Genomic DNA, 21,796 nt, shown 5'->3' on the forward strand with positions numbered 1-21,796 from the left:
TACAATCCCTTTTCTTGCAATCCATGCTTTAATGCCCATGATGCTGGGAGTCTCATGTAACCCAACCTGAACACAAATTCACAAAAACAAACTTGGAATACAAGTTTCTGAAGGCACAGAACCATTAAACCAATCTTAATCATTTCTTCTTCATATAAACAGAGTGAAATACACTCCATAAGCTTTGGAAATAAACACAACTACCAGGATCTGAACGTGGCTGTTATTACCAAGCAGCTGTAGCTGATATGCCTTCACCACAGCACAAACATTCTTGGGAGCCCATAACTTCTTTCCATCCTTCCCAAAATAACACGTGTCTGAACCCAAAGGAGTTGAGAAAAACGCCATCAAATCAGGTTTTCTAACTGATTTTTTTAATAAACTATAGAAGAACAAGGTAACATTTCAACCGAAGTCATGACAACTGCATGCTTAAAAGCAGATACATAACATGTCTGTATTTTTCTGTTCTCTTCAGGAAAAAAAAAGAGAAAAACTGAACATAATGCATAGATTTTTACACATATTCAAATAATAGACTAAAGCAAGCAGAAACACAACCTGAAAAAATGTTTTGACAGTAATTCCAGATCTATGAAATTTTAAAAAGGAAATTTCAGTTCTAAGAATCTTTATGCTGGAACAAATGACTTTTTTACATAGCATGAAAATAAGTTTTATCAATTGAGGCACTAAAAACAAATTTACACAATAGCTCAAATGCATCTAATTTGTGAACTGAAAAACCTACAGCCCATAGCATACTAAAACTTTAGAATTTAAAAGGTTGCATTAGACTTGCACTTGCACATTGACACAGTGAAATTAGTGGAAAACTACTGTTTTTCCTGTTAGAATAAAATCAGGTTCTGATTGCTGTTTCCAAACAGTTATCTTCCTAGCTTTTTCTCATTGTCCTCGCTTGCCTCATGTTTTCTCATCAGGGAAATAAAAAAAAACTGAGAGGTTTCTCCGCCACCCCATTCAGCAATGTTTATGAAGAAATGCAAAGCACCTGTCTTTGTGCAGCAGTTTCAACTATGGTGTTGTATTTCCCTTACCCCATCATGTTCCCCCATATCACTGAGCTTCTACAGATTAACAAATTTGTTTAGAATTAGGTCCTCAATAAGTTCTATAAGGGGTGCTCATTTCTACCTTCTGACCCACATTTTCCACAGGGGTTAGCAAGTATTGAAGACAAGGAGTCTTCACACAGTAATCAGGATGATCACACAGCAAGAGGAACTTGAGACAGAAAGAAAGGAGCTCATATGAATATGAATGCTACTTTCTTTATGAGGAAGAATATTCATGATCCAGTGAGGTTTCCACCCAGATGCTACAATAACTGGCAGCTCTAAACACCTACACTAAAATATACCTCAATATCTTAATCAGGCACTTTAATAGAAAAACAAAGAAGTAACCTTTTATAACACAGGTACTGTTATAGTTATTCTGTAAGGCCAGAACATCTTCTATGAAGCATTCATAAAATTTACTGTCCCACAGAACCAACTCTTATCACGGGCTAAATGAAAGGAGAATCCCTCATTAGACAAGCCTGTTAGAAAGAGAAAAGGCTGAAAAATGGTTAGCAAATATTTGGTAGAAGCCATTAACCCCAAACTTAAGATTCTTCACTATCTTATGTAAAATGCAGTGCAAGGTTATTTATCCCTTGAGATGATGGATCCAAAAGTAAACATTCAACATGCTTTCATTCATAAGACTTTCTTTCCGCCCTGCCCCCAAAAAAAGTTTTCCACTGAAAACAAGCTCCCTGAGGGAATACATCTGTTTTTTCAAGGGAAAAAAAGCAAACATTTAAAAAGCAAACTGCAAAGCTCCAGCAATCAACAGCTGCCCTATTTTGAGCCATAACATATTTTCCACCCCATTTCTTTGGGAAACACAAGTTAGAACAACTACTCACTGGTCCTGTAAGACCCAGACCTCCCTTCTTTTACAACGCATCCTGCAGATGACCATTCTTTAAAAATGATAATACATGTATTTCAGTCCAATGCACTTCAAAGTTATAGGAAAACTCTACCTGTAAGACTTCATCTACCAACACTTAAAGGGTTAATTATAGATTCTGTCAAAAAATACAGAATTGTGGAAAAGAGGTGGAAATTCACTTGTAAGGCTGAACCCTTGAGAACTTCTTTAAGTTACGAAAGTCAAGGGACAAATGACACAGTCTACAGACACACAAAACACATTTTTATGATAATGAGAATGCGAAGTGTTTAAACCGTTCTTAAGTAATTTATTTCTTTTTACTGATGCTTTACAAGGGCTTGATTGTTAGACAAAATAGCGTATTTTAACTAAACTAAAAAAAATACAAACTAATAGAGTAGAGAAGGAAATGCTATATGGTTCTGTAGAATGAATCACACCCAGTGCACACACTGCTTTGTTTTTCTCATCTGAACCTATTTGTTACTTAGAGGATTTTTGCAAATAAATATTTTGGTCTAACCCAAATGTACTGTACTGCTTCAGACCACTGAATTAGGCTTGAATTCTGGCATTAGTCTATGGTCTAAACCACTGCAGTAGATCCTTCAAAGACTTTAGTGTCATAAAAACTGATCTAGACATTTTAGAGCAGTTAACAAAAGACAGAAGTTATAGCTGCATACAGTTCAGTATGGTACACTAACGGAAGCTAGAAGTTTTAGTACACTTATTGCCAATTTCTCCCAAATTTTAACAAGCAGAGCTTCTTTGCAGAGACATTATTGCTGATAATAAGGCTGTTGAGGAAAAGGGTATCCAGGCTGTTGAGGTGGTGGATATGGTGGCTGTCCAGGAGTCTGATACACAGGTGAGGGTGCATATGGCAGATTATACTGACCATACATATATGGATTATAGCCCATTGGCATTGGCATCTGGCAATACCTGTGGGGGGGGAAAAAAACAGCATACCTGAGCTGAAAAACATTGATGATGGTAATTTGCAAAAACAATTCATTAATAGATACAAACACACATGCAGTCTCCACAAATGCTTTCCTTTCATTTTGCTTTGAGTGCAGCAGAGAATGTGGTAACTTTCAAGGAGTGAACATGAAAACTATTACAGCGCATGGAACAAAATGCAGACAGAAGGTGGAGTAAAGGCAACTTGCTGGAACTACAACTGATCTAAATTAATTCTCAAATGTTTAATAACATTGTGCATATTTCAACATTTGCTGAGCCTGCTACCAAAGGAGAGCACAGATGCCTTCATTGCATTGTGATGACACAAGAAAGAGGGAAAAAAGCATCAGAAGAAAGCACTACTCAACTGGAATTTTCTCTGTATTTTTCAGTATCTTAGTATCATACTAAAGACTTGAAAAATAAGACATGCTGATGGTTTTGAGATAACCACCACCAAATGATTATGCAAGTGTTGGCAATAATCAACAAACCACGGTTAAGGAAATGCAGGACTATTTTTCTTCTCCTTTAAAGAAGATGAACTATAAATACTTAAAATGTACCTTCCCACAAAAGGTACAAGCAAATGATTCCTATAAGAGTTACATTATTAAAACTAACAAAAACAAAAAAAAAAACCCAATCCAAACAAACAAAAAAACCCCAACCAACCAAAAAATTCCTTCCCTCAAATGGCAAACTTTCAGTTTTAACAATGACTAATGTTAAAATGTTGCACACAAGAAAAAGTGCTTTTAAGTAACAGGATAACAAAAAATCTGCTTAAGTGCTCCTGTAACTTACCCTGGGTAACCGGGATAAGTTGGGTAAGGTGGCCCCTGTGCCTGTGAAGGTGCAGTGCTTGCTGCAGGTGCACTGGCTGCTGCAGTAGGAGCTGGAGCAGCAGCAGGAGCTGCAGCTGTTCCAGAGGGTGCTAATGCAGAAGAGGAACTGCTTGCTGCAGAAATCACTGGTGGTGGTGGCCTTGCTGGTGGCTGTGGTTTAGTCCCCTAAAAAGAGAAAGTGAATTAAGCTGGAGTTTCTTAATTGAAGTCTTGGTTATATGATTAATTCATTTTTAGTTTCATTTTAAACAGACATTCTATATTTCCTCTATATAGATAAGACGAAAGCATCTAAGCAAAGCATCTAAATGGCAGTAAGCTTTTAATTTCAAATCTAGAAATTATGAATATGAATAGTACATAACACACCTCTCTGCAAAGCCTTAAGATTTTGCCCTCTATTTCACTTCAACACATTTCTAACCACACCGGTATACTAAGGAGTGATACACACAAATTACAGATCGGTTTAGAGTTCTCAAGTACAGACCCAGTATTTTCAACCCACTAACTCTGCAGCATGTATTTACCACCATGGTTCTTGGGGCTGGAGTGGGAGCAGGCGATGCTGCTGGCTTACTTCCTGCTGCTGGAGTGGTCTGATACGTAGGCAGTGGAATGGAGGGAGCGCTGGGCTCCCTAGCAATGCTTTGCTGCAAATCTCTATTAAAAACAGAATAGCAAACATGTAGCTTAGTTTAAGAATGGTTTGTTATACATTGCAGCCAGTTAAGCCAAAACGATGCAGTAGAGTAGGTCAAATATTTAAAGCATGATCACTAAACTAGCTCAAACTAAATTTGGAGTCCAAATCACTTCCATGGAAACCATCCTCTAGCCAACTCTCTGATTAACTGTTACATTTATTTTCTAATAATGTCTTGATGTTCTAACTCAGTGCTAGGTATAGATCATAACATTAGCCAAAACAGTAAAAGAGCACAGCAAGACTCAGCAGAATGTTCTATTAACACTAACCCTGCAGCCTTAACACTGAACATAAACATTGTAGAGATGTGAGATATTCAGAACTCTGCCTCAGTTAGGCAGCCTAACAGCTTCCAAAGTACATGAACGTAGGAGGCCAAATAAAGGCAGACAGAAGGGGCTGCAACTCAGACTTTGTTTACAAGTACAAAACCCAAATAAAATAAAAAAAAAAACAATTCTACAAAGGATCAAGTTTGGAAAGGTAAAAATTAAGGGTTGAGTAACTCATTTCTAAGATGGCACATACACAGAATAACTGCAGCTTCACCAACCAAAATTCTAGTAACAAGTCCTTTCTTATAAAAGGCTATGTGTTTTGCTGAAGAACATTGATTAAATGAAAACCTTTTCAATTATGTTTTCCTCTTAAGAGAAGAGCCTAAAAATCACATCTACACTAAGTCTGATCTCATATAGTGGACAGTGACATCAAGCACTCTTCCTCACATGAAGGACAAAATGTGCTTCTCTCCCCAGCATTTTAAGCAATCCACATTTCTAAGCAATTATAAAGTATGAGACTAGAGCTGACTGCCAAGCAAGTAGAATACTGATGTTTTTCCCCCATCACACTGAAGACACGGAAGAAAATCATATGACAAAGCATCTAATTTCTCAAACTAAGTTGACAGCAGGAGCAGGGTGTGGAAATCAGAAGTTCCTCAAAGGAAAGAATAAAATAACTAACAAATGCATGCCAAAAACAATAGAGAGTGAAATCATAACATGAAACAGATTTGTGTTGAACTGCACACAGGAACAACAGAGCAGATTTCAAAGTAGATTCTACCATTTATTTCTCCTATCACTTTCCTAGGAGAGATGAGAGTAGGACTAGGATTAAAGTAAAGAAGTTATAGGCTTATCACACCTATTCTTCCTTTTTTATATCATCATAATAAACATGTCCCCAAAGATAAATTTCTGATAAATATTTTAATATTTCTTCAATGCTTATACAAAACACTGAAATCTTACTTGAGCAGTTCATCTCTTTCAGTCTTGCGAGCAAAGATAATGTCACTGCACTTGTTCTGGAATTTCAGCAGGATTTCTGTCAGCTCATTGTAAAACTAGTAAAGAAAAATAAAAACACAATATGCTCAATCAATACTTTCAGACTCCATGCTGGCATACTTCTACATATTGATCCAGCTATAGGTGTTGTACTATTACGTGCCCAGAACCTGTCATTCCAGTAAGGTTTGCTAGTACATTCTATTGTACTTTTTAAAACCAGAAGAGTCAGCTGCTGCTGCCCATCACTGTAATAATATAAAATTTTGTGCGGGGGTGTGTGTGGGTGTATAAATACAAAAATAGTCTGGGATAATTAAAAAAAATGTACTGAAACTAGAGCAAAACTGGATCACTTCTGGTAATGAACTATTTATTATTGTTGTAAAGGACAACTGTTTATTTTTAATTTTATTGCGCTCAATTCCATACATTTCATTCATATAGATATCTCACAGGTTGGGTTTTTTCCATCTAGTGAGCTATCAATAAACCAGAAAAAAAATACTTAGTACAGAAGCCATAAGACACCTTCCAGATGCCCAGATCAAAAAACAGCAGGCTAAATACAGCTCTCAGTATTTCTCATGTATGCAGTAACAACATTCAAACCACCAATTTTATAAGGTGATTAAATACCATGGGAGAACAGATGAAAGAATTTCTCAGATAAAATGGCTCGTCTGGGTGCTTCAGCATCATTTACTCAGCTGTAATTAACAAGTTATCATATTGCTCAGAAAAGCGTACTTTTCAGATAGGAACAAAGAAGCATTTCCTAGCTCTTGAAACAATCAAAATTCAAGCAACTCACTGTCTTCGCTCCAGTAGTAAAATCCTCAAAAATGCACTTGTCAGCTACCATGTCTCCAAAGTTTATTACGATTTTTGATTCACATCTCATTGTACACATAAAAAAAGTCCTTTCAATCCCTTAAGCATTACCATACCTTTGTGCCTTCTTTTAAATTAGCTACAAGTTCCACAAAGTTGTCATTTGCTACAGCTAAGTTCTTCAAGACTTCTTCTCTTAAATTAGATTCGTTGTTTGATTGTTTCATCTTTGAAAAATCCTGATGCGCATTCTTAAAAGAAGAGAATAAACAATGCAAATAATGCAAGCTAGTTCCATACAAGATTCTGTATGTTTTGCTTTCTTTTTCCCCTCTTACTCATTGCTTCTGCTTTCCCCAACACCTGCTTCTCCTCATCTCCCATCCACACCGGACTTCCATACTCATTACATGCCAAGCACAATGACTATTATAATTTATGTTTCAGAACTACATATGTTAACTCACTGGCAGTAGGTATCACCACTTAATTACCTGTTCTGTTGTGGGCTGCCTTTAATAATTCTCAAGCTCATCCTGCAGACTCTATTTCCAAGGCTATACTAATTAGGCTCGCTCCTGTACTAACTTCCATTGATATTCATAAAATCATAATGAAAGTCAGTATTTTTAAGAAGCATTACTTCAAATTTGGTTGACATTGGCAAACTATTAAAAGGACAGGCAAGAGGAAAACTTACAGAAGGATCGCCTATTTACATCTCTTTTCTTTCAGGAAAATAAACAAGCAAACTTGAAAAGACTGTTTCAATTGCCACAAGCCAACAAACTAGAACTCCAGAACATTCAAACATTAAAGTAATATCCATGAAGATTTTTTAACTATGTTGTGCTAAAAAATATCTGAATATAAAATCCTTGCTAAACATGGTGTATATGGTCATTTAAGAAATTTTTTTTCCATATTGGAAAAAATCTCCATCATTACTCAAGCTGCCATTATCTTTTCTCCAAGCACCAAGACCTCCTCTTTTGCCAGATGTTCCAGGTACCCATCTCTTATAAATTAAGATTGAATTTATAAATAAGAGAAATGCTATTAAGTTTTACTTCAAAGAGCTCTGCACATACTGGAAGTCAAGCATATATCATAAAGAGCAATTCGGAATAAACCAAGCTGTACTTCAGAGACCCGAAATGTCTTCTACTAGACAGTAAGGACACATCTCCTGTTATCCCAGGAAGAATTAAAATGGAGTGAGTGGAAAAAAATAAAAATAAAAGAAATTTTTAACACTCCACTTAAAATTTATATCAAGGACAAAACCATCTGCAGAATTGTGCCAAGAAAAGGTCCAAGATAATTTACACTGGAGCTGTAGGGAGAGCCTGCTAAACATTCCCATTTCTTTCTAGTGAACACAAAGACATCACTGTATTTTACAGTGATCGAGGCATAAAGAAGTATCAACTACCATGTGGCAGAATAAAAAGTAAAACAGACTAGAAAGCAAAGTGAGACTTCTAAAGTACTAGATGGGTAGAAGTATCATTGCTTTTAGTTTAGGAGAAAGGAAAATATGCGAAGTGTTGTACCTGAATGTTTTTGAGAAGTTCTTCCTGCTTTTTTAGGGACTCCTGCACTTTCTGTGTGTAACTTCCATAAATTCTGTCCAACTCAGTCACAGAGATAGCCTCCTCATTTATAGCACCATCCTGCGCAAGTGCAGTCAGGAATTTGCTTGTCATGTCAAAATTTACAGATTTCAGGTCATTTTCCAGTTGTTCTCTCTCCTTCTTAACTTCATCCAAACTGGCCAGCAAAGTTCTTAAGACATTAACAACCTAGACAATATAAATGTCCTAAGTTAGCAGGTTAAGAGGAACTACTGGGGAAGCATAACCTATTAATAACTTGTTTCCATCTTGCACTCCTCACTGATGCTGGCAATATTTCTGCATACATATTTGTTTATGAGTGTATTTAAAGGTGAGAAACCAGGGCAAAATATGACCAAACAAAAGATCTTCAAGCATTTCTCAATCTATATTCTCTTCTACACATTTGCTTTTGCTGAATTACTGCAAAATGTTTGGGTGTTTAAGCTGATCAGATACCTTCCAATAGAATATTCTAAGATGGCAGCAAAAACCACTGACATAAAATCATTACTATGAGAAAAATAGTAATATTGCTGTAGATGAGCCATTAACTTCCTGGAAAGCAAACTGGTGTAATTGCCTAATACTTGAAAATAATGACCCATGTCTTATGTTGTCCCAAGAATCCGAGCACTACATCCCACTCCCCTACATAACAAAAATATTTGTTGCTCCTTTTATAATAGTCAACCAGTCTTGCTGTCCACAGTGATTTACTTTGCTCATATTAAATGTAACTATGCTCAAGAAGATTTTAAATATGAAGACAACTTCTTTTCAAAATGTTAGTTACCTCATGTATCAACTGAGACAGAAACAAATTAAACTACCAATTCATGCACATTTACTTTGTTAGACAAATAGCACTTGTATTCAAAATAGAAACAAATTTCACTGCTTTACCTCATTTCCCTGCAGTGTTTTTGCTGGGTTGGCAGAAGGTATGGCTGCATTGAGTTCTGCCTCTGGCTTACACAGAAGTGCAATCGTATCCCGGTGAGTCTGATAGCGCTCCTTCACCTGCCCATCTGCTTGCATAGCTTTATTCAAAATATTATGGTAATTGGCTCCCTCTGGGGGCAGGAGGAAAAAGAGAAAGTTTATATCATTTCAAAATTTGTTCTAACCAATCTTGCACCTGAGCAGCTTTTGTGCAAGCTATCATACATTTTTATAAGCCTGCACAATATATAAGACTTTTATATGAACTTAAGCTTCCAAATTATGTCTTAAAAATGCACAAACTAGGCACCTATATTAATTCTCCCATGAAGCATAAAAAGGTATATGAATGAACACTGCTTTGAGCTACTCTGCAGATTTAAACCTCTAACTTTGCAAGACCAAGTCAGTGGTATCAGTTCCTTCTTAACATCAAAAGGCAACACATATTAGGCACTTAGAAAGCCTGATATAGTGATGGTTTTAAGTAGTTTGTCTTAACTGCTAGGGGGGAAAAAAAAACCCATCAAATTAAAGACACAACACACTCATGGAAAAAATATGTTGACAAAGAAAAATACATTGAAGTATTTAAGAGGCAATTGAAATTAGATCCTTAGGAGGGCAGGCATTTTTCATTTCATTTGCTTTCTGAAACTTTAGTGTGCACATGTGACTCAGAGTCCCCAGGCAATGCAAAGGAGAGCTGCTTTATTGCAAAAACAGGCCTCTTTAAGCAGTCAGTCAGTTATCAGTTTATATACTTTCAAGGCACAACAAGTCCAAGTCAATCAACCCCCATACATCATGATGTCAACATGTGGCAGTCATGCACAATGTCTCTTATGTGTCTCTACCTCTATTCCAGCTCTCTGGAACTCTCCCAGAGTTCCCTTCAATATAGCCTAAGTAGCCTGAGCCATGCTTTTAAAAGGGTAACAAGGCCCTTATTTCACAAGGCTTTACCTATATGCAACACGCACGTACACACTAAGAGTGCAAAAACAGCCACAAATTCCCTCTCACTTCCTCTTTAGCTCCAATTAACAGTGCAGACTCTAATCAGGATATTTTGGCACAACCTGCCTCAAACTGAAATTGGTGTATTTATATCAGAGCACTGAAAGCTACTTTAATTTACCCTACAGACATCTTTAGAACCCAAAGCATTAAACATGGACTGCACCTGCTCTCAGAGGCTTATAGAGTTCATTGGATGGTGTTCTCTGCCAGCGTTCTTTGAATTTTGTTCGCAGGTCATTGTCCGTAGCTTCTTCTTCATCTAATAATCTCAGAGACTGCAAGAGTAAAATGTTACAAGCATTATGAGCTGTTTTAAACATAAAATAGCTTCAGAATATGCAGCTAGTGTAGAAAACAAACAGTGCCTATACATTCTTTTACAATATAATTTGACAAAAAGCAAGCATGAAAGGGACAAATCACTCAAATTTGTTTAGAATGTTTTCCCAATGCTTCCCCCTCTGCACCAAGATTTTTAAAAAGAAAATATTTGTAAGGAAGCATGGACATGTGACAATACAGTTTTTGTATGGTCTGAACATTTAAATAGCATATTTTGAAAGTGTTATTAAAGTTACAAGCATTTTAATAATTGTACACTTTTTCCATTGTCATTTAAAGTGAAGCATTCAGTGGAAATGTATTTTAAGAATGTTTTAGTGTAGTAGTTTTGGGCTTACTTCATCAAGAATTTCTTTGTTCCTTTGCAGCAGTTCGGGCAGATCTTTGATCAGCTGATCAACTGTCTGAATTCCCCCCTGCTCAATCACAGACTTAGACTTGTTCAAAATAGACTGAGGAACAGTATCACCAGACACGTCTTCAATAGCAGCAGGAAGATTGAGGGAAGCCAACACTCTGAAAAAGTCAACATGTTAAATAAACAACTTTTATTCTGAAAATAACTCTGTTATCTAAACAAACAGACAATCACACAGTCAATTATAATGGAAATAGAGTGTAATGTATGCTTAGGCTAAAATTTCAAAAATACACCTTACTAAAAATACATTTCAAAGCTCTTAAAAACAGAAATCCTAGCCTTTTAGCACTTACAAAACATGGCAAACATTTTAGGTAGTGACTGGTAGACAAAAGAAGCAACTGCTTTAAGTTACATTGCTTCCTCTCAGATTGGTACAATTATTAAATAATTATTTATTTTAAAGAACTATTTCTTTTTAATAACCATTGGAATAGGAAAAATCTTCTAGATTAATGGTACTGGAACTTTTTCTGTGTAAGTGCTGGACTTCTGAAAAATGAGAAAGGGTGGCAGAAAAATAAATACTACTTGTTTTTAATAAGCTTTCAGATTTAACACCTACAGAAAAGTAGTTCTAAATTCCCCTGTTATAGTTTAAATTTGCCAGCCTACCATACAGTAATGAAAAATCACTACTATAATCTGGATATCTGCAGACTGCAAGGCACCAGGGCTTACAAACCGTGTACAACCTCTCTTGAGAAATTTAAGAAGAAGCCATATTTACCCATTTGCCAGATTTGTGGCTTCTCTCATCTGGGCTATTGACCTGTTTACCAGATCTGCCTTCCTCTGGTTATAAACACTCACAGATTGTTGCACTTGCAATGGAACCATCTTCTCAAAAAGGTCTGCAATTAGAGTAGTATAAATTACACAAGGTGGATTATGAAAGTAAAAGTACAAACATCTTCACAGCTTTTTTGTACGTGTTGTACTGCAGAGACTGGCCTAAACAGTTTAAGATACTTTCCTCCAACTTCCCAAGATGCCTTAAAAACAAAAATCTAATTTTAAAGGCCTTTAGATTTCTGTTTTTAAGGCTGAATTGAGTTTGAAATAATTTAAAGACAATATATTTACACCAATTGTAGAGTTACAAATTAGATTTGCCTTACAGCTTCATTTCTAATTGTTTCAGTAAAGGAAAAATATGAGAAAGTTAAGAGAATTTTTTCACAACTCATCTGTAGAGCCAACAAACTGAAATTTTTCAACTTTATAGGAGACCAGCAACAAGGTTAGTTAGTATTGTATAACTTGGTAGTGTCCCCTGCAAAACTCTTCCTTCTGAAATTAAAAAGATTGGTTTAATATAGAAAATACAATTGCTGAGAAAAACTGTAGAAAGATCTTTAAGAGAAATGTACATTTCAGGCAAGAATATTCAACCTGTGCTTTCTTACACTTATAATCAAGAACAACAACAAACTGGAGAGGGAAAACAGCAGTTTCAAAACCACAGCTGTACCCTTAATAGAATGCAAAAAGTAAATGTTTATTTTGGCACGGCACAAATTAACTTTGTTGACCATGTGTTTCACAAGGTAACAATTACCCTGTGCACTCCGCACACTTTGCTTACCAGTGAATTTCTGACTGAGCGGAACAACAACTGGAGTAGACTTCACAAGACTAGCTTTTCCAATGGACTCCAAATCTTTCAGGTCAGGAACCCGGTCATGGTAAATGAAATCATTGTCTTTTTTAGCAGCTGCAAGTGCACGATTGATTTTGTCAGCCAGATCTTTAACGTTTATATATTCATCATAGCGAGATGCCACTGTTTTCACCAAATCTGCTGCATGCTAAAAAAAATTTTAAATACAGGTTAAAATAATAAATTTTCTTTCTCACTCTCATATATTCTTAAGAAAACAGATGAGCATACAAAAAAGAAGTTTCAAGCTCCATCCTGCACAAAGTTGATAAATGCATAATGGTAACTTTCAAGATGTCAACATGATCATCTCATATGTAAGTCTGTCAAATTTCCTGCATATCAGTAGATTGCCAGTGCACATGGATCTTCACTATCAGTTGAAGCAGCATTTCACATATCTATTTTCTAAAAGATCCAGGGACTTGAAGGAAGTACTTCATTTCAGCCATATTTTTTCTCTGCTGTATTTAAAATATGAGACGACCTTATTCATTACAACATCTAAGTCCCCTTAGAAACCAGATATATGGGGGAAAAAACTATCAAGACAAAAAAGAAAATTGTTTGTACATTTTTAAAAAGTACTCAGATTTAAAGCAGGATATCAGCAAAAGAACTAGGTATGGATCAGGTAGAATTTTAACCTTTGGGAGATTTTTATTAATATAACGTAGGAAAATTTATCAACAAATCTGTCATATTAGCTGTACTTAGATACGAAGCTTATGCAAACACAAAGATTTAGCATGTCAAGCAGTATCAAATTGCTCAAAAATCACTAAAGCACTTCTTTACAAAAGTTAGAGAGGTGCCTTTCATCTTTGCAGCTGATAATAATTCAATTCATGTGATAAGAATCCTGAACAATTTCCGAATACATTTCATTCTTAAGTTATTTGGATTTTAGAACTCCAGCCCAGCTTTCCAGGATTTTAAGTTTTTCTATATTTTTCAGAGAAGAAAGTTACTCACCTGTAACCTCCCAATTTCTTCACCAAATTTCTTCTGTTGTTTTGCCAGGATAGATTGATGATATTCTGCATTGGCCTGCATAATGCAGTGCTTTGCAGCCAGAACAGGAAACACCTCCTGGAAATAAAAATACTGACCAGGGGAAAGTCCAACCACAATAACCACCACAGACAACACGGGATGCAGGAAGAAAAAGGAAGAAGAAAAGGAAATTAGAATCACCCAATTAATGGTTTAGATAGGTTAAAACATTAGAGGTAAATGTCAGATATCATGTGGCTTTGCATGGATTTAATATTTTTTTAATGTGCTGTTGCAAAATTCTTGGTGTTCATTATTTTAAATGAACTATGATTTAAATCCAAGCCATGAAGTCACAACATTTACTTCAAAGGTAAGAAATGCATGCATGTAGTAGAAAGGACAGTTGCAAGAACACACCCAAATACCCCCAGACAAAGCCAAGACAGTGTTTTTAAGAAATGGAGGTGAGTGGAAAGATAGGTCTTCTAGGGCTTTTTTTGTTTGATTGGTTTTTAATTAAACAAACTAATTACACTTAAAACAGCAGCAGGCCTATTAAGAAAGCAACTACAATTATGAAAGAACAAATAAAGAAGACCAGTGACTATTGACATGGAAAGCAACTTAAAAGTCATTTTCAGACTTCATATAAGTGCACTTATCTTTGCAGGAGTACCAATCAAGACATGAAGAAAATATTACACTGCAGCGTACAGTACAGACATGGTCTTAGATCAAGGATTTGGCCTTACTGTTTTATTTCTTAAATCAAGGAGCACTGAAAAACCAGAGTAATGTTTTAACGACCTCAGTATACAAAGACCTGCTTCTTCACATTTCTGCAAATTTGCTGTTCCCCCAGAGATGCAAAATTAACATTTTTTAAAAGAGTAAATTTGGAAGACAAAGCTGTCTGGAAGGCCTTGCAACTGGAGTCCGACGCATCCAATCAACCTTCATGTCACACTCTTAAACATGTAACTGTTCTCAGAGCTGGTGTTAACCTTATGTTAACCTTATGTTCTTTCAAATAATCTCACTTGACAGGTTACTTTGCAACTGGAACAAGAAGCAGATCTACAGCTTAGAAAGGTACAAAACAACAAAAGATAAAGCAATGGCTTTATTATAGCTCACTGCCTGTCAAAAATCATCATGAACAACGTAACACCTATGTGAGAAACATTCAAGGAACTTAAGAAAGATCTTTCCATCTCTTCCAAAACCAACAGCTTTCAAATCACCAGTCAAGATTAAATTGTGATATTTTAAAAGTATCAAGATTGCTTTGGGGTAGTGCAAGAGAAGGCAGGCAGAAGACACATGCCAATTTCCAGTCATGTTTTTAACTAATAGGTGAGTGAACAGTACCTCTGTATTCATGCTGTACTCAACATGAGAGCAAATTTCACACTAAGACTAAGAAGCCAATTAAGCCCAAATAGAAAGTGTTAGTTTGAAAACAGATTTAGTAAGGCATTAAGTTCTAAGAATGCATGCCTAAATAACACCATAACCACTTCAACTTCACTTTAATGAAATCCATTACAAATAAATGCTACTAAGATCATGTAGTAAGATCTTACTTATTAAAAAAAAAATCCCACACTTTTGCCCTCTTAATTCTTCACTGTTTTTCAAATTATAGGTTCATTTCCCTTAAAAGCAGCAATATGTCAACTTGGGAATATATATTGTGTCTTTTATTAAGTACATCGTAAACAATAACAGTTTTTCACAATAACAACATATCCCACATTATTTCCATGGGTTACTAACCTTAGGCAAAGTATCTTTATACTGACACTGTTTGTAAGCATCACCATAGTAATCTGCAGCTTGATTTGCTAGTTTAGCTATGATACCGTCTTTCATTTTATCTGTAGGGAGAAGGAGAAAAAATAACGAACAATTAAGAAAATCATCAATTTTTACAACTGAATAGGTGATTGTTTCATCTTCAAACAGCAATAACTGCATTTTAAGTGTACAGCTTTACTTTACATCTCAAAGGTGGGATCCCATTCTTCCCTCTTGACATCCAGCAGCAGCTTCCAGAATTTCTACTTCAATTATGAAACCAAAGGTTCAGTCAGTTGTACAAGAAATCTTTTGGCAGCTGCAAGCATTATGCAGGATTAAGAGTGATGCTTTACCTCAAACCAATGGCAAGCTGCCAATAAAAGCCACAACAGTCCCACTCATAACTCTGGCAGCTTGCTCCCAGCCCTTCCTTGTGCCAGCACAAACACTTGTGCAGGCACAGTCGAAGAATTTAGCTGAAATCTAGTTAGCAAAATACGTTTTATTTTTCAGCAAGATCTGCTCCTAACCTAGTTCCAGTTCTGAAAAACTGCAATAGAGGAGAAGGGACTGGTCATTTCCATTGCAGTCTACACCACTGTCAGCTTACAGCAAATACAGAAAAACCACTCCTAGACATAAATAACCACAGCTCCTAAAGTCATATCCACTACTTCCTATCAGTACATGTGCCTATCTGTAGTGGCATCCCCTGCCTCACATCCTCATCCTGCTCCTAAAGCCAAAACTGCTAGAATGGGAACATTCTGCAACTCTCCCTTTATAAAAGAGATATGCACTACTGGTAATGCAGGCTGGAGGTTATCTTCTTTTATAAAGGAGATAAAGATAACCTCCACCCTACAATGCCAATTCAGCCTTCCAAGAGAAGGCAGGCAATCAATACAAACACTGGCTGCCACTCTAAATACCTATCCTTAGAAACCAGCATCCCCTGACTCCAGTGACCCTTAGGTAGTTACATACTGATAAGCATGACTGTTGACTATGGGGAGATTAGGAATTCTGCAGAGTATGTTTATCTGCCAAAATTCAATCAAAAGAATTCCCAAGTGGTCTCCTCATACCAGCATATTCACACATCTATCTACAACATTTCAGACATGAGCTGTGATATACTATATTCAGCTTCTATGAGGCAAACATGTTTAAGGTATGCCAGGAAGATCTTTTCACTGTGGAACAGGATTTAGAAGACAAACTGGGAGAAAGTAGCTTATGAAATATAGCACCTTTCTTCTTTGCTAGAATGTTCCTGTCTGGTGCAGTACATATTTAATAAAACCAAACCACACAAAAAACCTACATAACTTTTCTTTCTAGCCCCACCAAATGTCCAGAAGTTCCACTTCCCTATATAATGGTCCTATAGTTGGACCATTAAGAAAGGAAAAAATACTGGCATATTAATTACATTTCCATTAACAAAAAAAAATGTTACAGGAGCTCATTTGTCCATGCAGACAACTCAGAACATAGCTTTCACCATCAGCAGCTTTAGTGTTTACCCAGCTATCTTTAAAATATTGCAGCTACAAATGTAAGCCTTGATTCAGAACAGCAAGCATGTTCAGACTTAAAGACACTTAAAGAAAACATTAGGAAAGGCTCAGAAATTAAAATAACTGGTCTGTAGTTATGTAATCAAGTTAATTATGACTGACCAATTTGGCTTTTGCCAAACACTTCTGCTTTTTCAACTTCTAAATAAACTCAGTTCTATCAGAAATACCACTGTAGCTGGTGAGCTGATAAATGGATTATCTCACATGACACAAAGCCCAGAAAATTCCAAGTAAGGTAAACAGTCAATGCAGCAAGAAGCTTAATTTCTGTTTTGAGATCTAACTTTGAAGGATTTGCGCCTGAAAAATAGGTTTTTGAAGTTAATAATGTTAAACATGATTCTTCACAAAATGTCTTTCCCCCCAGAGAAAAAACCTAAATCCAGCAAAATCTACAGCCTTCATAATCAGATGATTATTAACCTTATGATCTTTAAAATATTGTCAGACTTGTGTTCTTAGGACAAAATCACAAATCACAAAAATCTTCAAGTCACTGTGCACACCTGGGGTTTGGATTAGCCTTGTTTTGTCTTTTTCATGTTTTGGAAAAGAAGAAATTGAGATGCTAACAATCTATTTGTCACACAAAATGAGGGAAGCATCTGCTCCACCTGAAGGAAACATTTTGGGCATTTATTGTACAAATTTATTTCAAAGCAATGTCTGAACAGCTAGAGACTAAAATACTATTGCCAGCATGATAAAGAACAAAGATAATTTATCAGCTGGCTGAAGGATGACAGTTTCTCATTGAGATTCTCTTAAAGGCAAAAAGGCTACAATAGTTTTCAGGTATCTTCCCTATGAAGACAAGAAACATCACAGTTCAGATAAAACCCACGTCTTCCTTCAAAGTATTCCAAATTATGTCAGGAGAGAGAGCAATTTGTGAGCAATCACATTTAACCTCTATGTCCTCAGTTCTACTTTTAAGAATCTGTAACTTCTAGATGAACAACTTTTTCTGAACAAAGAGAGAAGAGGAGTAAGAAATTTTGTATCAAAGATAGAACCATTCCATGGAAAATTTTTTTGAAGCCTAAATTCTCTAACAGTTGTATTACGATAGCTAGACTTTGAATGTGTATCAACCCTTAACACCCAGGGAAATAAGTTTTTGTTCTACCTGCAGAATTTCCCTTTCCAAGATCAAAAGGATCTTTTAACAGAGTTTCTCTGTTAAAAGCAGGAGCAACAAACAGAATTTGTTTCCCTTCAACTCTTATAAAATGTCCTTTGTTTCTACCACAGTCATTTCTTTCTAAATTCTCGTGAAATCACTCCCTAGACAGAGGAGTAGGGGAGTACTTGCAAAAACCCTTATGCATCATTTTTAGTACTCTCAGTTATTTCAGAGGGTCTCTTATGTTCAAGGGGGGAAAGGAAAAAATATATTTCAGTAATATTATTTGTAAAGATGAAGACTAATGGTTTTGGACATAAAAAAGCAGGTAGGAGAGCTGCACTGTCAGGTGAACTTTAGACAAATTCTTAAGGTACATCTGTATTTTGTGTTTAGTGACCTGCAAGGAGCATAGGGAGGATCAGAAAAGGCAAATATAAAAACCTCTGAAACACCTTGACAAGCTCTTAGAAACTTAAAACACTTCTATGTTTCTGGGGAAGTTGTAACATGCACTTAAATATACAAGCCAAAAACTAAAATATACCTCTTGTTGCTTTCAAAAAAAAGACTTCTTGGGCTTGAGCCAGCATAATAAGACTGAGAGTCCCAACTGTGTCTGGAGAGATGTCCACTGTAGGTTCTCGATTCAAGGCTGACAAAACTGTGTCTTTAATGTGTTGAAAAGCACCACTAGCAAACTAAGTAGAACAAAATAATATATTATCATCCATTCTTTCTGTATACATTTTCTCATCAACAAATATAATACATATAAATTTTTTTTTTAAAGTTTCTTTGGTGTATGGTCTCCCATTTATTGTTTAGCCACTAAAAACAACTCCTTGTGACCTCTTGTAGCCACTTACAATGAGACCCTTATCATGACAGACTATAAATAATGGCATATTGGTTACACCTAACAGCCTAAGATTTTAATGCATTCCAGAAAGACATAAAAGATTATTACTTTTGTGAAAACTAAAATGTATACTAGCTAAAACTATTAAATCTTAAGCTGAAGGTTTAGTTACCAACCCACTTGAAGGAAAGAGTAGAGAACTGTAAAGCATTATGTCCTCCAAATCTGATAAACAAATATGACACAAGACCAGGTACACAGCCAATCCATATTTGCAATTAAGAGCAGGAAAATATGTACATATATATATTTTACATATGTATATAGTTTTAAGGTTGAGAGAAACTTGCTGGATGTTTTAACAATACAAATTCCGAATTCATAAGCAGAAGCAGGGAGCCTCTGTACCTGATAGTGCTTAGCTGCAGCTTTTAGTCCTTCATCATTATCCAGATTCTGTTCTGCTGCTATTTGGCTTGCCAATGCTCCACAGTTGAACAAAACACAGGTCTTCTCATATCCCAAACTTGCCAGAGCTGCAGGCAAGACAGACAGTTAGCCAAACTGTTAAGAAAATAAACTTCAGTTCTCTAGCATCCTACAGATAAGGCCAACACAAGTATTATCAGTAAAGGTACCAACAGTTTCAAGCAAAAACAAAATCCCAATCTTACTGAACTTTTCTAGCTGAAGTCATCTTCAATCTGAAGGTTTTACAAAGTCTAATTTAGTACTACCACAAAATGTTTCCATGTGAGCAACTACAGAAAGCTACAGAAAGCAACACAAAGCATTAAAGCAGCAGCATGAAAACATATACAAAATAATTTCAAAGTCTTTCTAACTTAGAGTGCAGCTTTTTGGTTCTTAAAGCATTACTGAGTGGTCATCTGAAATATGAACTTCCACACATTAATCCCTTTGCAATAACTGACCAATTACGAAGACATTCACATGTTCTATTTTCTATCTATTGAAATGCAGGGCATTTTTCACTTTTAAAGCTACTGTTTCAGGCTGAAAAAGCTGAAAAATGTCTTCTTTATAGATGTTCTGAAACAGTTCAGGATTTACTTAGTTAAAGCTTGATCTCACTAGGCAGCAGTATAGACTGCCCAGAAGTGACTCCTGCAGTACTTCATAGGCCCAGAGGATGGAGCCCACACTTCTAGAACTAGAAACACCTGAACAGGAACCATTTTGAATATTAATTGCTTTCAAAAGTTAGCTGTCCTACACAAGTGCTTGAAAAGAAACATATACTGTAGATATTATTACCTATCAGTGTCAAAAAGTACCTAGACAGTCCTCTTGGAGAATACAGGAGTGACAACTAGTGAATTTTCAATTTCATAAACCCAGGTACAGTTATCCTTAAAACATGAAGGTACTCAAGATGTACATTTGTTTCACTTCGCTGACATCCAGCCTCCTTAAACAGCTACATATTTATCTAACACACCTCTGAAGCTTCTATTAGTGCTCACTAATCTGCACCAAGTTTTCAACAAGCAAGCAAACCTAAATCTGACATGGCGTTTTTCCCACTTGTTTCCAAATGAGTTACACTGTCAGTCACTATTTTACCTAGATAATCTCCCTTCTTCAAGTTTATTTTCCAGAATTTTTCCAATAATAAGGTCTTGAACGCAGACAAAAGTTGTTTAGACTTGGAAAACACTAAAACTCCGGACAGAAAATATGGTTTGAAAGTTTCTGAAGTGCAGAATTACTTTATACTCTGGACCACACCTCAAGTGTGATTTACTATAGCAATGCAAATTTTCCTCATCTGTTTACAGCACTACCTATTAACTTATCGTCAATGTATTTCAGATTACGTGTTATGCTGTGAACTCAGTCACTTTTCAAGCAGTCACAGTATCTGTCAGCTACCACTGTGATACAGACTTGGGATCCAGGGGAAGGTAGGAAGCAAACAGTTCAGCACCACAGCAAGAGCCAGAACTGTCAAGATGCATCCCTTCATCTAGTTGCCACAGACATCTTACGAGTTTTACACTGAACTTCTATCTGGAAACTCCTCTAAGAAGTCAAGAGAAAGTATGCTTCTTTAATTACTGATAGCTTTGCTTTACACTGAGAAACCTCACCACCAATTCCAATCTCGTTTTGTTAATTTCTTTCCACCAAGATCTGCTTTAAAGTTTCAAAATTACCCTTATCCCATTGATTGTTAACTGAGCATTATTAACATCTCGGTTAAAAACTTCTTTGATATTTGACATAGAATGCTTCATAAATCTCTGGCCAGATTATTTAGACTAGTATATAATTTACCTGCAGACAAGCAAGCTTCCTCAAGCTGCAATAACATAACATTTATTCAAATTACTACGGTAATCATCATTGTTATGGTTACTGATTTTTTTCTCACAATATTACAGGTCTCTAGTGATTCACAGACTACCTTTACATCATACTAAACATTCTAAACTTTACAAAGGAACAGACTCAATCCTCATTAAATGTTAGGCCCAAAGAAGACGGAACATGCCAAATCCTGCGAAAAAGAACCAAAGCATTTTCAGGAAGGCTTCCAATTATCCAGGACTTCTTAGAATAGTTGGAACAGAAAGCAAGGATCACCAGATTAAGCATAGGTATATTGTTACAGAAATAGTTCACACGAGCACAACTGTTAGCATGTGTATTCAGAACATAGAAAACTGTAAAGACTTCCAGTAGTTGCTAAAAGAAAGCTGTATAAAGCAGGCAAAAACTTTAATAAAAATAAAACCAGAGTGAAGT

General features: G+C 36.0%; 1 protein-coding gene across 2 annotated transcripts in view; it reads right to left on the reverse strand.

The window, feature by feature from the left end:
• Positions 1 to 355: 355 nt before the first annotated feature.
• Positions 356 to 21,796, reverse strand: part of PDCD6IP (programmed cell death 6 interacting protein) — a 30,392-nt gene continuing 8,951 nt past the window's right edge. Inside the window, exons 4-18 of one of the 2 annotated variants that reach the window (XM_021553329.3) lie at positions 19,433 to 19,560; positions 18,710 to 18,863; positions 15,427 to 15,527; positions 13,624 to 13,740; positions 12,574 to 12,796; positions 11,716 to 11,839; positions 10,903 to 11,080; positions 10,386 to 10,497; positions 9,161 to 9,330; positions 8,192 to 8,440; positions 6,752 to 6,886; positions 5,763 to 5,857; positions 4,325 to 4,457; positions 3,754 to 3,959; positions 356 to 2,922 (exon numbers count right to left, since the gene is read on the reverse strand). In XM_021553329.3, coding sequence (XP_021409004.2) covers positions 2,757 to 2,922; positions 3,754 to 3,959; positions 4,325 to 4,457; positions 5,763 to 5,857; positions 6,752 to 6,886; positions 8,192 to 8,440; positions 9,161 to 9,330; positions 10,386 to 10,497; positions 10,903 to 11,080; positions 11,716 to 11,839; positions 12,574 to 12,796; positions 13,624 to 13,740; positions 15,427 to 15,527; positions 18,710 to 18,863; positions 19,433 to 19,560 — 2,291 coding nt within the window. In that variant the 3' untranslated portion in view covers positions 356 to 2,756. Of the gene's footprint in view, positions 2,923 to 3,753; positions 3,960 to 4,324; positions 4,458 to 5,762; positions 5,858 to 6,751; positions 6,887 to 8,191; positions 8,441 to 9,160; positions 9,331 to 10,385; positions 10,498 to 10,902; positions 11,081 to 11,715; positions 11,840 to 12,573; positions 12,797 to 13,623; positions 13,756 to 15,426; positions 15,528 to 18,709; positions 18,864 to 19,432; positions 19,561 to 21,796 lie in introns of both variants that reach the window. The other variant, XM_021553328.3, reaches the window with a different exon arrangement.

The sequence above is a fragment of the Lonchura striata genome, chromosome 2 (assembly GCF_050655825.1).
Source record: "Lonchura striata isolate lonStrDom1 chromosome 2, ASM5065582v1, whole genome shotgun sequence".
In the NCBI taxonomy this organism is placed as follows: Eukaryota; Metazoa; Chordata; class Aves; order Passeriformes; family Estrildidae; genus Lonchura; species Lonchura striata.